This window comes from Rhinichthys klamathensis, unplaced genomic scaffold (assembly GCF_029890125.1).
Source record: "Rhinichthys klamathensis goyatoka isolate OS25496 unplaced genomic scaffold, OSU_Roscu_1.1 h1tg000261l_1, whole genome shotgun sequence".
Classification (NCBI taxonomy): domain Eukaryota; kingdom Metazoa; phylum Chordata; class Actinopteri; order Cypriniformes; family Leuciscidae; genus Rhinichthys; species Rhinichthys klamathensis.
In genome coordinates, this window is record NW_026606782.1 from 1,166,515 (window position 1) to 1,178,800 (window position 12,286).

A 12,286-nucleotide genomic window follows, 5' to 3' on the forward strand; every position below is an offset into this window, starting at 1 on the left:
TAGCTTAATTTGTGTCAACTCTGTCAGACACACTAAAAAGCATGCTATTGTAATTTGATCCATCCAACAGCAGTGTAAAGTCTTCCGTTGTATAATAATGGTGTTTGGTAAAGGAGCTAAGTGATTAAAAAACATTCTCTACACTTATTTTCTGTTTTCACACTATGATGAAACAATCCAGTTCCTAACTTCCTTAATTCTCTACACTCCTTTGTAATATTAAGCATATATAACCAATGTTTGGTAACACTTTATTTTACAGTGTCCTTGCTACATATGTTACATGTACTTACCATAGTAATAACAGTAAATTATGCATAATTATATGCAACTAACCCTCAACCAAATCCTAATCCTACCCTATCACTATAGTAAGTACATGTAGTTCATTAATATTACTCAGTACTTACATATATAATTACACTGTAACAATGACACCTTAAAATAAAGTGTAACCCAATGTTCTTAGGTAAATCGGACATAAAATAAAAATGTAGTTCAGTTGGTTTAATGTTTTAACACGATAAATTGAAGAAAAAAATTAAACACTTTGTTTGGCAGTTTTCCTGTAGCTCAAACAGTAGAGCGTTGGCGCTTGCAACGCCAAGGTCATGGGGTCAACTCCCAGGGAAAGCAAGAACTGATAAGAATGTAAATGTGTACCTTGAAATGCAATGTAAGTAACTAATGGTGAGGCATGTATTTTCCAAGTATATAGCATGTATTTCAAATAATACTAAATAGATTATTAAAAAATATAAGCAATGAATGCCCTTTATTCAGATGTAACTTTTACGTATTTTTATTTTGATGAATTTATTTATTTTTAATATAAAGAGGCTTTTGTGTGTATGACATGTTTTGTTCCTTGTCTCAAGAATTAGTGTATTATTATTAGGGTCAGATTTAAAAAGAAAAATAAATTAGTACTTTTATTCAGCAAGGATGCATTAAATTGATTAAAAATGCAGTTCTTTTGAACTTTCTATTCATCAGAGAATACGAAAAAACTATCATGGTTTCCACAAAAATATTAAGCAGCACAACTGTTTTCAGTATTGATAATAATAAGAAATGTTTCTTGAGCAGAACATTAGCATATTAGAATGATTTCTGAAGGATCATGTGACATGATGAATTGAGTAATGATGCTGAAAATTCAACTTTGCCATCACAGGAATAAATTAATATCTAGTGTACTTACTATCTAGTGTACGCCCTACCTAGTGTACTTACTATTTAGTGCACTCCCTATCTAGTGTTCTCCCTACCTAATCTACTTACTATCTAGTGTACTTCACCTAGTGTACTTACTATCTAGTGTACTCCTATCTAGTGTACTTACTATCTAGTGTACTCCTAGCTAGTGTACTCCCTACCTAGTGTACTCCCTACCTAGTGTACTTACTATATAGTGTACTCCCTACCTAGTGTACTTACTATCTAGTGTACTTACAATCTATTGTAATCCCTACCTAGTGTACTTACTATCTAGTGTACTCCCTACCTAGTGTACTTACTATTAAGTGTACTCCCTACCTAGTGTACTTACTATCTAGTGTTCTCCCTACCTAATCTACTTATTATCTAGTGTACTTCACCTAGTGTACATCACCTAGTGTACTTCACCTAGTGTACTTACTATCTAGTGTACTTACTATCTAGTGTACTCCCTACCTAGTGTACTTACTATCTAGTGTACTTACTATCTAGTGTCCTCCCTACCTAGTGTACTTACTATCTAGTGTACTCCCTACCTAGTGTACTTACTATCTAGTGTACTTACTATCTAGTGTACTCCCTACCTAGTGTACTTACTATCTAGTGTACTCCCTACCTAGTGTACTTACTATCTAGTTTACTCCTAACTAGTGTACTTACTATCTAGTGTACTCCTACCTAGTGTACTCCCTACCTAGTGTACTTACTATCTAGTGTACTTACTAGTGTACTCCCTACCTAGAATAATTACTATCTAGTGTACTCCCTACCTAGTACACTATCTAGTGCACTCCCTATCTAGTGTACTCCCTACCTAGTGCACTTACTATCTAGTGCACTTACTATCTAGTGTACACTAGAATCAATACTTTTTCAAAAAGAATCGCTACTTTTTAAAAAATGAATCGCTACTTTTTCATAGTTCTATACATAGTTTTTCATAGTTCTAAACATAGTTTTTAAACAATGTATAGTTACATTGCAATTAATATAATTACATTGTAATAAACGTATAATTACATTGTAATAAACGTATAATTACATTGTATTAAACGTATAATTACATTCTATTAAACGTATAATTACATTCTATTAAACGTATAATTACATTCTATTAAACGTATAATTACATTCTATTAAACGTATAATTACATTCTATTAAACGTATAATTACATTCTATTAAACGTATAATTACATTCTATTAAACGTATAATTACATTCTATTAAACGTATAATTACATTCTATTAAACGTATAATTACATTCTATTAAACGTATAATTACATTCTATTAAACGTATAATTACATTCTATTAAACGTATAATTACATTCTATTAAACGTATAATTACATTCTATTAAACGTATAATTACATTCTATTAAACGTATAATTACATTCTATTAAACGTATAATTACATTGTATTAAACGTATAATTACATTGTATTAAACGTATAATTACATTGTATTAAACGTATAATTACATTGTATTAAACGTATAATTACATTGTATTAAACGTATAATTACATTGTATTAAACGTATAATTACATTGTATTAAACGTATAATTACATTGTATTAAACGTATAATTACATTGTATTAAATGTATAATTACATTGTATTAAATGTATAATTACATTGTATTAAATGTATAATTACATTGTATTAAATGTATAATTACATTGTAATAAATGTATAACAACTATAATATTTTACACTACTTTTTTCAAAAAGAATCACTACTTTTTTTTAAAAAGAATCGCAACTTTTTTCAAAAAGAATAATGTAACAAAATAATAATGTAACAAATGTATAATAATAATAATGTAATAAATGTATAATAACTGTAATAAATGTAATTACATTATTTTACACTATTTTCAAAAAGAATCGCTACTTTTTTCAAAAAGAATAATGTAATAAAATAATAATGTAACAAATGTATAATAATAATGAAACAAATGTATAATAACACTGTAATAAATGTATAATTACATTGTAATGTGTAATAAATGTATATTACATTGTAATAAACGTATAATTACATTGTAGTAAATGTATAATTACATTGCAATAAATGTATAATAACACTGTAATAAATGTATATTACATTGTAATAAACGTATAATTACATTGTAATAAATGTATAATAACAACCTTGAAAAGAATCACTACATTTCTCGAAAAGAATCGCTACTTTTTTACTTCAGAAGTAAACAGTGTAGCTGACTTAAAGGGATACTTCACCTCTGGAAAGATGAATGTGTATTTAAAATGGGTCATTTATGTAGAAGAAATGTGAAATTAGTTTTGAATTTGGAGCTTTCTAGACTGAGAAAAGCCAGAAAATGTATTTTTGGCTTATGTGGATGAAAGACAACAACTCCCAGAATGCACTTGCTTCACTGCCCTAAAGTGGCCACGCCTACCGGTAACAGAGCGCAGTAGTTAAACAACAAGTCTAGGCTACTAGCGAGTCTCCGTGATGAGTCTGCCCGAAAATGTGTTTCGAGATCGCCCAAAATGTCCGGGATTCGGCTTTTGCCTTCTACAGTCACCATTAATTATGTTTACTGTGGCGAGCAGGACGAGGCTAGGGCCGCGGGAGAACGGCGCGAGGCCGGTGGCGTGATTACTGATGAGCGACACCTGTGAGACGCACCGGTCTCGTATCTCTCACGGAGGAGCGGGAATCGTCTTAGCAATGTTAAAGCGCACATCAACCGATCACTTGTTTGGCGTTCATGTAAACACTACATTCAGATTCACCAATCGGAATGAATTCAGTTAGATTGAAACAAAAGGTGTGCATGTAAACAATGAATGGCGACTGCAGAAAGCAAAAGCTGAATCCAGGACATTTTGTACGATCTCAACGGCCGGACATGTCCAGGAAAAAGAGGATGGTAATAGAGGGCTGCATTGGGATTGAGTCCCGCCGGGTCCCGCGGGACCCAACGCAAATCTCGCGGGAGCGGGCGGTTTGAACTTTGCTGCGGGCGGGAATGGGCGGACAAATAAAACCCCTGCGGGATTGGGAGGTAGCCTAACGACATGATGGAGATGTCAATGATGTGGAAAAGAACCTTAAACGAGGTATTTACAGTACAAAACCTGAGCAAGGCAAGTCTGACATTTACTATTCATCTTCCTGATCAGTGCGTCAGAATACATGCAGGCCAGGGAAACGAAACCAACAACCCCATGAATCTCTTTAACAATAGCAATACAAATACGCGTTTTTTTTTCCTGCGGGACGGGAGAAGACACAAAGTCAGTGCATCTCTATTATTGTGCGGGAATAAATTCTCCGAGTTTTGCGGGTGCGGGCGGGAGTGGACATACATATTGCGGGAGCGGGCGGGAGTGTAACACATACGTTGCGGGAGCGGGCGGTAATGGTCAAAAATTCGGCGGGCGCGGGCGGGAGCGGGATGAAGAAAACAGACCCGCGCAGGACTCTAGATGGTAACCCCTACTACTCAGCTTTCTCCACAGAACAAGAGCCTGCTAGTTTAGCTTCCAAAAAAAGATGGCTGACACTATGTGTACATTCTGTGAGTGAGATCCCACCCTCTATGGGCGGGTTGAGAACATGCGGGACAGCCCTTACTACTGACTGTAGTCTTGAGCCTCTGGCCAAAAAATCCTCCGATGACGCAAAATTACGATTTTTGTGTCATCGGGGGATTTTTTCCAGACAAAAAAATACTTTAATCTCTCGTCTCAGGGGGATATGAGGGTGGAAAGCACGATAATTTGAAAATACTACAGGTTTCCTACTAATACAAAGCTTAATGCTAAATCCTGAAGTATCCCTTTAATGTTTGGCTGACAGAATGTTTATTTTTAAACCACAACCCTCTCTAATGTCAGAATGTTTATTTTTAAACCACAACTTCAATGTGTGCTTCTTTTACAGATATATTTATCGATATCTTTTGCATTTCTAATCCAAACAACGTCAAACTCTGCACTGCACTTACTCGTGCCCGTAGCAAAACACCTGCCAAGTTTGAAATCTATCGGACTAACAGTTCGAGAGATATTCGATTAACAGACAGACAGACAGACAGACGGACACACGTTCCTGTAATTTATAGATAGATGTATTTAGCCTTGTTGAGAGTTTCAAAAACATTTTTTTTAATCATTTTGAGTATTTCTGACAATTATTGTCAAGTTTTTTTTATATATTTCTGAAGCATTTCTGAAATTTTGTTTTAGGAGAGTTTAGATATTTTTACTGAAAAAATAAAGATACTGTTATGAGAGTTTTTTTTTTTTTTACTGTGCAGACTACAAGTCTCCGCAAAATACTACTTGATAAGTAAAATACAATATACGTCACTTTCATCCTCACTTTTGTTTTGCTTTTACTGTTTTTGTGCTAAGAACACCATTAATACGTTTTTGATATGGGGACATTGCAGCTCGTCATTATGACTGTAATGTTTCAGTTTGCTACTGGAATGACACATTTTTCTTCCCATAACTCCATAAAAAGAAAATGACTGCTTCATTACTATGACAATAAAAGAGCACCTGTAAGAATGCAGTGTAAGCAGTGCCAGTGTACAGAGTCCAGAGCGTTCAGTCATTCAGTGTTGTGGGAGATGCACTGGATGCATTCAGTGACGGCTCAATCGTGGGGATTTACTGAAGACTCATACTGTCAAGATGCCCTCATGGAAGACTGTCAAACTCATCCTTTATGAGCTTCTGCAGTTCACATGTCTCTGTATTCCTGTGTTTGTAGTTATGGAGCGCTTTGCTTCAGTCATTCGACTTGTGAAGTCTAGTGACACTGCCTACTGGCTGGTGGTGGCCGCCTCTGTGGCCTATATGGCGTCTGCAACCCTGTTTGTGTGGGTTCCTTTGAAATACTTCATCCTTAAGACTCAACGGTTCTCAGAAGTGACTAACTGGTGAGTACTAACCGCTGCTTCTCCTTTTTTTTATACGAGGCTAGTTGATCCATGAACTTTTATTATTCAACACTAACTTTTTAGTTTGAATTATCATATAAGTGAAAATGCACACATTATGTCCCCAGACTGATCGTTCCTTTTCAGAATCACCGTTTTTTTTTTTTTTTTTGCCTTCACTGTAAATGGTTCTGCGGTGTAATAACAAATTGTTTTAATATATTCAGTAAAAACTAATGATAGACTTGTGTGGAAAAATATTGAAAAAGTTTAGATGAATTATAGCATGTCACACTACATGTCTAAAAATTTCATGTCAACTGACTATAAACCAAGCTGCATTATAAGTAAGGGCTTATTTTCCCCCAGCCCCCCTCCCCCTTCTCCCTTTTTAATATGGACAATTTTAAATCATGCTCTTCATTTCTAACCTGTCTCTTGGTTTGTGATGCTAATTGTGTTTATTAATGAAAACAATTTTATTTCTTCTGCAGGAGACCTGTTACACTTGCATATGTGATTCTCAGCACTTTACCATGCTTTGCTATTATCATAGCCAACTCAAAGGTAATGCATTATTCAGTCTCATTAAGAAATGGCTATATGAATATGCGGTAACACTTTATTTGAATGTATTTCCTGTATTAATAACGGTTAGGCTAATTATGCATAATTACAAGAAACTAACACTAAACCAAACCCTAAACCTAAAGTAAGTACATGTTGTTAATTACAATTACTTATTTTGTAATTACAATGTAACAATTGTATATTAAAATAAATATTAGAATCCATATTATCAATTACATTAAAAATAAAGGTTCTTCAGGTACACTGAGGGTTTGGAGATTAAAATGTTTCATGTTATATGTTATTAGTTCTTAATAACGTAGGTGGATTTAAACATCACTACATTGGTTTCCGGAGGACTTGAGAATAATTTGGAACTTTAAAAGGTTCTTAATGGAATCAGGCTGTAAAACTTTTATTTTTAAAAGTCTGTATCCATTTGAACGTATACAACAACATATGCTGTTTCTTTGTTCTGAAAGTAAGAAGTAGTAAATACTGTATGTGAGACATTATGGCAGTTTCGGTATGTAATAAAAACCGTAGGGCTCATCAACACGAACTTTCATAAACAGATCCTCTCTGAGGTACTCAGTAACTCACTGTAGAACAGTAGATTTACTATTAACCCAACGATGGGGTATTATAGACTGTGGAATGTGAATGGAGCTGTATTACAGCCAACTTAAGTCTCTGGTTAAAATCACGAGGCCCATATAGTCTTCAGATGTGCATTACCTGTCAATGCATTACCAGTTTCTAAAGGGGTTCTCACGGTTTTTTACTGTTTTTTGTTGATACATCTAAAACTGATTTTGATACATCATAAACTCATTGTCAGTCTTCCATCTCTATTTTCTCTTGGGATGATAAAAGGCTTTTTGCTCCTAACACTTGCTTCTCTCAGCAACCTTCTGGCCTATTTATGGTTGTGCAGGTTCAGGTTGACGCTGGCATTAAGTATGACCGCTTCACTGAGCTCCCTGTCTCTCTGGTCTTGTTCTCCCTCATTTGTGTGGACATAGTGGAGAGAATTCGCCCTCTTCGTCTGACAGGACAGGGTAAGAGATAATAGCCCATAAATACGGCCAATTAAATGATCTGTCTAAGTTGTGCTCTACCTTTATGCTCTTTTTAAAAAGCAAGCGGATTAGAGCTGGATTTTGAGATGCCGGGTCCGGTTCTGACTCACTTGGAGCAGGTGACATCAGTGTCCGCACAGCTGCAGGCTAACGGACGGGACGGCGACACGTCTCCGAGGTCGGCGGTCAGGAACGGGTCACTCTCAGGCCGTTGGGGAGATGCAGATGCACACGGCCCATCTCACACCAGCAGCACGGCATATCTCTACTCCTCTCATTCTCACTCAGGTCCCTTTCGCTTTGTCTGGATACGAGACCCTCGGCATGACCTCTTTGTGGCCACCTTCATGTTCTGGTTTGACACCGTGGAAATGGTGAGGGTGGCCGGCACTGATTCGGTGTATTACTCAGCGTGGGTGTTTCCCATTTATATACTGGCTTATCTGTCCATCCTGCGTGCTGTTATAACTCCAGACAGTCCTCTGCTGGCTTCATCCAGTGTCCTTTCCCAAGATTTGCCCTTTCTGGTGGTGCGCATATGCCTGCTGGGGGTCTTCGGTTACGTGACCCCCGTGCTGTACATACTAAAGAACATTCTTGCTGTGGTATCTTTTGTGTACTTTGTCTTTATGACTAAACTAAAGCTCCTGAACAAAAGAAGCATGTTCTGAGGACATTGTGGTAAAAATAGCAGAAGAAATCCATACAGATTTACCGCAACTTGTAAATATTTTTCAGTCTCCGAATGAAAGTGTATATATTTCATGATTGTTATTTTTTGTTTTACAGATGACCAAAACTATAGACAAACATCTGAAGGTTTAGTCATTCTATTAATATTTATTGAAAAATATATTGGTAAATGCTGTTTGTGTTAATATTTTGAGTACATAACATGTTTTAAAGCTTTCTGTTTTGGTGTTTTTCTATGCATCACAATTCATGCATTTTTTTAAATGAATGTACATTTTAATTCATTATGCCAAATGTCATTCAAATTTGTAGAATATAAAATTTTATTAAGAACATCTGATATTACAAAAGTTTATTGTTGGATTTCATTTCAGCATATGAGTGTAGCTACGGTTCATACTGACTTAAGATAATGCAAGCTCATCTTATGCCAGAACATGTTTTGATCATGTAAAAACTGATTGCTTTTCATAAAAAGCCTGAACAGTAATACTTTGATTCTACTTTGATGCATATCATAAGATGCAGAGAAGCTTTTGAATTTCCATGATGTTCAGAAATCCCCTTGCATCTCATAAATGAATCCTCATATTTCTGCAAACCATAATTCCATCCATCATTTCTTTTTAATTTCATGATACATGAGCACACTTGATTTGTTATTGTTGTTGTCAGATACTAAGTAATGCGTTTGTAACCTTGAGAGCTATGACAGTGTGAGAGAGTTCATACAGTTCTATATTCTTTTTACCAGATCTTAACTCTTATACTATTTATTAAATACATTTTAATATACACTCACGTAAAGGATTATTAGTAACACCATACTAATACTGTGTTTGACCCCCTTTCGCCTTCAGAACTGCCTTAATTCTACGTGGCATTGATTCAACAAGGTGCTGAAAGCATTATTTAGAAATGTTGGCCCATATTGATAGGATAGCATCTTGCAGTTGATGGAGATTTGTGGGATGCACATCCAGGGCACGAAGCTCCCGTTCCACCACATCCCAAAGATGCTCTATTGGGTTGAGATCTGGTGACTGTGGGGGCCATTTTAGTCCAGTGAACTCATTGTCAATTTGAAATGATTCGAGCTTTGTGACATGGTGCATTATCCTGCTGGAAGTAGCCATCAGAGGATGGGTACATAGTGGCCATAAAGGGATGGACATGGTCAGAAACAATGCTCAGGTAGGCCGTGGCATTTAAACAATGCCCAATTGGCACTAAGGGGCCTAAAGTGTGCCAAGAAAACATCCCATTCCACACCATTACACCACCACCACCAGCCTGCACAGTGGTAACAAGGCTTGATGGATCCATGTTCTCATTCTGTTTACGCCAAATTCTGAAATCGAGACTCATCAGACCAGGCAACATTTTTCCAGTCTTCAACTGTCCAATTTTGGTGAGCTCTTGCAAATTGTAGCCTCTTTTTCCTATTTGTAGTGGAGATGAGTGGTACCCGGTGGGGTCTTCTGCTGTTGTAGCCCATCCGCCTCAAGGTTGTGCGTGTTGTGGCTTCACAAATGCTTTGCTGCATACCTCGGTTGTAACGAGTGGTTATTTCAGTCAAAGTTGCTCTTCTATCAGCTTGAATCAGTCGGCCCATTCTCCTCTGACCTCTAGCATCAACAAGGCATTTTCGCCCACAGGACTGCCGCATACTGAATGTTTTTCCCTTTTCACACCATTCTTTGTAAACCCTAGAAATGGTTGTGCATGAATATCCCAGTAACTGAGCAGATTGTGAAATACTCAGACCGGCCCGTCTGGCACCAACAACCATGCCACGCTCAAAATGGCTTAAATCACCTTTCTTTCCCATTCTGACATTCAGTTTGGAGTTCAGGAGATTGTCTTGACCAGGACCACACCCCTAAATGCATTGAAGCAACTGCCATGTGATTGGTTGATTAGATAATTGCATTGATGAGAAATTGAACAGGTGTTCCTAATAATCCTTTAGGTGAGTGTATATATTTATATTAATTTTATTTATGAATTTTAATCATAAGGATAATATGCACGTTAGTCAATTTTACAGAATTTAAAAAAAAAAATAATAATAATTTTTTCAATAATTTTCAAATGATCAAATGATAATATTATTGATATAATTAAAATACATTTATAAAAATAACATAAGCCAATTCTAAGGTAATTATTTCCAAACTTTTTAGTTAAAAAAATTCAACCACAAAAAAATTACTGTAAAGAACATGCATTGTCTTTAGAAGATTTTCACATAAAATTATATATTAAATTATACTTTTTACTTCTAGAAGTACATGTTTCGTCTGTCATAGATTTTCACAGAGAATTATATCAATACTTTTTACTTCTAAAATCAGTTTTATAAAAAAATCATTTTGCAATACAACTACATGAAATGTCCTGTCAAATGTATTTTTTTCACTGCACATTGTGAAAGTAACTTACCAATTTAAAGGTTCTCTAAGCGATCCTGGGTGACGTCACTTCTTGTTGACGTTCGAACTATTGTCAAACAAAACGGAGGCTAGCTAGACCCTCCCTCCTCCTCATCCGCACACTAACCCCCCAAACCACACCCCCAAACCCTTCTTGTCGGTCATTGGCTGGAACAGTTTGTTATGTTTTGGGGAGCGGGTCGCTGCAGTTTGTTTTTGGTGCTGTTTGTGAAGCATGGGCTGTCTACAGAGATCGCGTTTCTTTACAGTGTGTTCAGGGGACAGGCAGCCAGCGGATAGTGAGGAGATGTTTGCTGTATGTGACAAAAAATGTTTTGACCTAAAAAACACATGACATCGCTTAGAGCACCTTTAACTTACAGCTATCCATGACTTTTCTATTAAATGTTCAAACACACACACACACACACACATATATATATACACACATTCAAAAAATTGTTTGGATGTTTAATAAAATATATATTACTATATATATATATATATATATATAGTCAAATACATTTAATTAAACATCCAAACATTTTTGAAGTCTATGACCCCCAGAATATTGCTTTATGTAAGTATTTCTGAAGAAATCTCCAAATATAATATTCTTCTTTCTCTGTCTGATGCTTATTTCAAGCCTATTTTCTCAGCTTGGCATTATTCCCATCTAACCAATGAGGTGTAATTTATTTGCTCGAAAGCAGATGATAAAAACCTATCTCTGAGTGTGACTGGATTGTTCGCCTCAGTGTGCCTCCCACAGATTTCAGAATAGAGCTTTATTTTAATTCATTCCATTTAAACTTGACAGTCAGCATGTGAACAGATGCTGCAAATGATCTTGCATGAGCTCTCGCTCGCCTCCTCAGCAGGGGACAACAGAGGGAGAGGAGACAGCAAGGACAGACACTCAGATACAGTATATAGATAAAGAAGAGGAGTGGATTGACTGATAAAGCCCATGATGCAGACAACGGGCTGAGATTCAATGAGAGGAAGAAGGGAGCGCATTTGAATTCAGTCTGTGTTTCTCCTGCGTTACGAGCATCACTAAGTGCTCAAGCACGCAGTGTAGCAACCGGGAGCGAGGGAAAATGGCAAACTACAGCCACAGAAAGGACACAAGGGGGTAACGCAGGTAATCAGGAGCGCCCCAGACGACACTGAGGGAAAAAGAGACAGAAAGAAGGCGAGAGCCGGGAGCGGTCGTGGAGGTAGAGAAGCAGCAGAAACCAGGGAGGAGAGACAGCAGACGGTGGACTCCAGCCTCCTCTGCCTGTGCGGACTGGAGACAAGGTAACCCAGACGTGGCTCGCTTCTGGATTCTGATTGGCCGGAGTGGGCGGGGA

General features: G+C 36.6%; 1 protein-coding gene across 1 annotated transcript; it reads left to right on the forward strand.

The window, feature by feature from the left end:
• Nucleotides 1-5,802: 5,802 nt before the first annotated feature.
• tmem236 (transmembrane protein 236) lies at nt 5,803-9,100 on the forward strand. Its single transcript, XM_056267583.1, has 4 exons — nt 5,803-6,148; nt 6,643-6,715; nt 7,656-7,779; nt 7,861-9,100. The coding sequence occupies exons 1-4, from the start codon at nt 5,901-5,903 to the stop codon at nt 8,469-8,471; spliced, it is 1,056 nt and encodes a 351-aa protein (XP_056123558.1). The 5' UTR covers nt 5,803-5,900; the 3' UTR covers nt 8,472-9,100.
• The last annotated feature ends 3,186 nt before the right edge of the window (nt 9,101-12,286 follow it).